Source organism: Cibotium barometz, chromosome 23 (assembly GCF_041138505.1).
Source record: "Cibotium barometz isolate CiBa-2024 chromosome 23, ASM4113850v1, whole genome shotgun sequence".
NCBI classification, from domain to species: Eukaryota; Viridiplantae; Streptophyta; class Polypodiopsida; order Cyatheales; family Cibotiaceae; genus Cibotium; species Cibotium barometz.
Genome location: NC_141068.1, coordinates 12,572,311 through 12,578,017, shown reverse-complemented (window position 1 = coordinate 12,578,017; position 5,707 = coordinate 12,572,311). Strand labels below are relative to the sequence as shown.

General features: G+C 38.4%; 1 protein-coding gene across 2 annotated transcripts; it reads right to left on the bottom strand.

Moving 5' to 3' along the window:
- Positions 1-1,166: 1,166 nt before the first annotated feature.
- Positions 1,167-5,119, bottom strand: LOC147625641 (uncharacterized). 2 transcript variants are annotated; one of them, XM_086817816.1, is made up of 7 exons: positions 4,652-5,119; positions 3,866-3,908; positions 3,440-3,496; positions 3,232-3,346; positions 1,732-1,849; positions 1,492-1,591; positions 1,167-1,324 (listed from the first exon to the last, which is right to left on the bottom strand). In XM_086817816.1, exons 1-7 carry the CDS (start codon positions 4,990-4,992, stop codon positions 1,223-1,225), a joined length of 876 nt encoding a protein of 291 aa, XP_086673942.1. In that variant the 5' UTR covers positions 4,993-5,119; the 3' UTR covers positions 1,167-1,222. The 2 variants fall into 2 exon arrangements, with proteins under 2 accessions (XP_086673942.1, XP_086673943.1); XM_086817817.1 differs by having other exon boundaries at positions 1,732-1,834.
- Between the last annotated feature and the right edge of the window lie 588 nt (positions 5,120-5,707).

The following is a 5,707-nucleotide window of genomic DNA, read 5'->3' as shown; positions in this document are numbered from 1 at the left end:
TAGATAATGAAAAAAATATAATTTTAAACCAATAATAACATCAAAAGACATGGTGAAGGAAAACTAGAAAAAGAGGATGAAGAGATATACATTTTTTCTTCTTCTTTTTGTTTTACTTATCATTTTTCTTCTTCTTCTTCTTCAATTTACTCCATGGCGTATTAAAAATAAATTAAAGAGGAAATAGCGATAGTAGGAGTAGTAGAAGGCGGGAGAAATCATCGCAAAATGATGGTGGAAGTGGTAGTAGTAATCATCACTGTAATTTATAGTCATAGTCATATTAATAGTAGTAATCATCACTGTAATTTATAGTCATAGTCATATTAATAGTCATTTATAGTCATAGTAGCATTACGAGGAGAAGGAGAAGGACGTGGAGGAGGAGGAGTAGGTTTTCTTCTCCTTCTTCTTCCTCTTAAAAGTAAGAAAAGAATAAGAAATCCCCATAGTATATAAACAAAAAAAAAACTCGTGGTTATATTAAATCTTTAGAGGAATTCAATTTTAAGCTTGGTAGGAGGTTTGGTCCTTGAGATTCAAATTAAGAAATAGATAAAAGAGGGAATTGAAATCTTAAAAAAGCAAGAAGAAGATAGTGAGGAGCAAGGGGGAGGAAGAGAAGGAAGGAGGTAGTGGAGGAAGAGGAAGGAAAGAGAGGAGAAGGAGAACAAAGAATAACAGGAAGAAGAAGGGATAGAGGAGGAGGTAGCAAAAGCAATAGAAGAAAGGGAAGAGGAGGAGGTAACAAGAGGAGAAAAAGAAGAGGAGGTAACAGGATGAGGAGAAGAAGAAGCAAAAGCAAAAGGAGGAATAATATATTCTTTAGCTTTTTACTCTTATTCTCATAAAAGAAGAAGAAAAATAGAAGGACAAAGAAGAAAGAACAAAAAGATAATAACAAAAAGGAGAATTTAAAAAATATATTATACCTATGTTTCTCAACAACTAATTTTTTTGACAAAGCGTAGGACACAAAAGTAGATAGAGTTGCATATTGATAAAGTGGTGGTAGAAATCTATACAAACATTGAAAGCCACATAAGAAGCACTAATATATACTACTAATTATTAGCTCAACTAAAATTAACTTTCAAATGCTAACATAACCAAAGTATGTTTCAAAAGAATCCCCGGAAAACATGTCATCTACTCTTGATCAAGGTTTCTTTTAATAAGCATCCTGAATAATGTCTTAAGAAGTTAATGCAAATTGATATTATTAATCAACATGCCTTAACAGTTTTGTGCTCGAGGCTTTGTACTTCTTTGTGTAAAAATTGAAAAAGAGAATAAGCAAAGAAATCATATAGCTAAAGAGTATCTGCACAACAAAAAGGGAAAAAAATTATAGCTCTTAGCATGCATATTGTTTCAATATCTAGAAATACTAAAATATGTCATGTTTACTACACACAAAAACTATTTCTCAAGGTATTTTTTGATTTAAGACTAATTATGCAACTCTTAATGGAGGAGAGAATGGAAGACCTTGCATAGAAATTGTGGATATGGAGCCTGAACAATGATAGAGTAAAATGCTTGCAGCATGTTGATTACAAATTGAATCATTTGAAGTTGAGTCAAATACCTGCAAAATGAGAAAAGCAAAGAGTTTGCCCCCCCCCCCCCCCCCCCCCCCCAAAAAAAAGGCATGCACTTTGATTAATGCCTTTATGAAAAAATCAAGGAAAATACGATATTTCCATGGGATGTGGCTAAAATACTTACCTTCCCCAGAAAAGGTACTTTTGTTGTTTCTTATCATCATTTCGCCAGATCGCAGAAACAAGATAGTAGAGATACATGAAAACATGTACAGCTGAGTTCATTGCTGCGGAGATATAAGCTATAGAGAAAGAAATTATGAGGTGAGGTGGTGCATGCATACCAACAAAGTCTCTCGCTCTCTCTCTCTCTCTTCTTTTGTGAGTAGATTCTTGTTATAGTAGCACCTTGAGTACCAACCTGAAGGTATCTTGGTCTCCTGCTCGCGGGCAATGCCCAAAGGCAACACAATCATAGCCACAATATTGGCTTCGCCCAATACCACTGGGATGCTTATGAGGATTTGAACTCAGACCCATCGCTAGGTATCTTGGTCTCCCTCTCGACGCATCGCTAGGCTACACACCACGTGGTTTTGAAGTTTTTGTACTACAAACGATGATAAGGTTGTGTGCCCACCAAATAGTGCATGGCCTAGAGGCGCCCCCTCCAAAATTTTTGTGAGGCCTCTCCCTCCATATTAGTATATTATATATACATATATAGCCCATGGGTAGAGTCCTAACACATTACAAGATATCTATCGAGCCCAAATCCTCTCTATTTTGTGGATCATGTATTTTTCTTTCCTCCCTAAGTTGATATAAAACCCATCCTTTAATTTTTTCTAAAACATATCTATTCAGCCCTTACATTGATCTTTACGTTACTGTTACATGAACACGTGGAATTACCCAATGCACATATAAGATAGACTTGTTTTCTTTTTAAAGCATAGTTTTGGGGCATTTAATGCCAATACCCAATCTCACATTTTAAAAAACACGCACACGCATTTACATAGTAAGTACTGATGAGGGGATTTTCTCATGGGGGGGCCAAGTTCAACTTGGCCAAAAGCATTTAACAAATATTAAATGTAAAAATTTGAGGTCATTCCTACTACCAAGGATGATTTTTCGTGGGTTGGGTCGGTTCAAAATGACGAGATTAGTAGAAACTAGTACTCAACTCACGCGGCGTTGCTGTGGTATGTAAAAGACATTAAGCAGAAAAACGCAGGAATGGAAGCCAAAATACAAAGGGTCAAATTAGGAATGAAAGCCAGAATACAGAAAGTCAAATCGATGGGGATTTTTTCCTCTTTTTTTTAGGATTTCTTTTATTCTCTCCTCTCCTTGTACTACCTTGGTTGTCCATGATTAACATGTAATAGAGAGTGCCTGCTTTTTTATAGTTTACCTTATTTTTAGACGGTCACTCAAAATAAGTGAGTGTATTTAACAGTCATAATGCCCAAAAACGAACATGGCACGCCTGCCACCATAAGGTGTCTCCAAGTTTTCCAAGAGAAAAACCAGCTGAGCCACAATTGAGAAGCTCATGGACAAGTTGCATTTAATGCACTTGACCAATTAAACTTGGGTGATGTAAGATATACATGCATGATGAATGAAAGACATGGGTTATTTTCAAAAATAGCAATGATGCGAAATGTCTTACCATCACCACCCGGCGCATGATGAGCTATCATCCACCAAATAAGAGCAACAGAGACATGGTGATACACGTGCAACACTGTAATTTGTCGAACATTGCGTTTCAACAGCATTATTATCTGTTGACATTCAAGGAAGATTAGTGCTAGACTTGACATGATTAATTAGTGTCATTAAATTAAACTAACTGTAATTAGGTAGTCTAACATTACCGTATCCATGAACTCCACGAGCTTGGACATGTAAAAGGTGTATATGAAACGCGCCATCTGCAACAAGCGGATGCCAATATGACTATGTATTCAAGTTGAAGATTAGGGTGTGGTCATAACATTAAGATAAAAGAGAGGTGGGGCATATGGCCTAGCGGTAAGGGCTCTTGCCCTACACCGCTATTATTGACCAGGTTCAATACCCTGCCCTTTTCACTCACATGCCTAATGGCCTCTCTAAAATAACTCTTGCAATACATAAAAACATTAGGATAAAGTGAGCATGCACTTGGTAGTAATTACCAAAAGATTAAGCAAAACTTAAAAGATGCGAAATTACTCTCTAGTTTGTCATATCATTAGGATAAAGCCAACATGCATATAGCCTTAATTACCAAAAAACTTAAAAGATACAAAATTACTCACTTGTTTGTGTTGCTCGTTGTAGGCATTGCCCCATATAGAATACCTATCAAATATGCAAGGCAACATCAGGCCAAAAATACTTTAAAAAAATATTTTCTCTTTTCTAATCTTCCCATTGGGATTTTTTTTCTTTGGTGATTGGAAAATTTTGTAGAATTTTTTTTTTCTTGGCTAGAGGGTTCATTTCTTTGTCCCTCATGGGGTAAGGAGGTGGGGTGAGGGTTTCGAGCTCTCATCCTCAGGTTCTGGAACTCAAGCTATACGAGTAGACTTCTTTTTGTACATAATCTCGCCAAACATCCAATCTTTACTAGGAAAGAAAATCTAGAGAAAAAGCTACATCTCTTTGTAGAGTGTGCATGATGAATGAGAAAATACAGGCTCGTGAGATTCCAATTTGCCCATGAGTGCTATTTAGAACCTCTTGCGCTGAAAGAGAAGAGAGGTCTACTGGTGGTAGTTTTCGAAACACACGAGAATAACTTCTAAATTGAGTTTCTAAGTAACGTTTTGTGTAACGTTTCAAAGATCGGTCCCTAAGAAGTCTCCGGCCCAGCCCGATTTTACTAAAACTAGGGGCTTACTACTAACACGCATTGTGGTGGGTTAGTTAAGGCAAAACGATAGGAACACAGAACTCTTGGGTTCAATCCTTATCCATCACATCCGCAAGGTGTTACCCTAAAAATAGCATTTGTTTTAGTACTCCCTCTTGCAATGCAACACTTGGTAGTAGTAGGGTAAACACATTTATTTATTTATTTAATAAAGCTGGGGGAGTCATACTTGAGTTGATACGCGGTGTATGCCAAGCCGACGGACATGTAGAGGCTGAGGCCAAGGCAAACGCAGTTGTGCACGATGACCAGGGATCGCAAGGGGGCGGGCTCGTTATGATGGCGGGGCTTCAAACCAGCAGATCTGATCCATTGCAAGCCCAAGGTGACCACGCCCACGTAGAGCAGGATGAGCAGAAGCACGGGTGTGGGGCTGTCAACAGTGGGCCAGCCTCTAGTCGTCGGAGTGCCTACAAGCTCCACCCCAAAACACCGGAGCAGCAAACCATCAAACGCCGCCGTTACGGCAGCGTCCGCCGCCTTGTAGTATCTGATCAACAACTCCTCCATTGCCGCCGCCGCCTCCTCGGCCAACGCTCGCAAAGTGTCGCCAATAATAATAATAATAATAATTGTGCTAGATGGGCAGGTGTGGCCGAAGATCGGAGACTTTGGGCTGATGTGAGCAGGGGCGAAAGCATCGTATTATTGAGACTGGGTGTGTTGAGAGTGGGTGTTCACATTATCTGTTGTAGTGGTTGAGGGGTAGGCGTGGGCTAGTAAATCCAACAAAAAAAAAAAGGGGTTATCGTGTAGCATGGTGTGGTAAATCCGGAAAAAAAACGACCTACTGTGCACGTTTGTATGATCCATTAGACACAAGTGTAATACATTGTTGGAGAAGTAAAATCCATTGGACACAAGTGTAATACATTGTTGGAGAAGTAATGTAGTTCCATGTGAAATCCATTGGACATAAGCGTTATACATTGTTGGAGACATAATGAACATCCATGTGAGATCTAGTGGACAAGTGTAGTACATTGTTCGAAGAGTAATAAAGTTTCATGTGAGATCCAGAGATCTACATCGAAAGGCTATGCAGGCTTGTACTTGTTGGCTTTTCTCGCTTGAACTCTGTCTTTTAATCTTTGTACTTTAACCTTTTGAATGATGAAAATCTTTATTTGCTTTGGCCCAGAAAGTATGTGGATATGAGGGTAAGTGAAATGTGTCTACATAGGTAATAATAGTGTTTGTATATGTAGATATGATCTCTTGATAC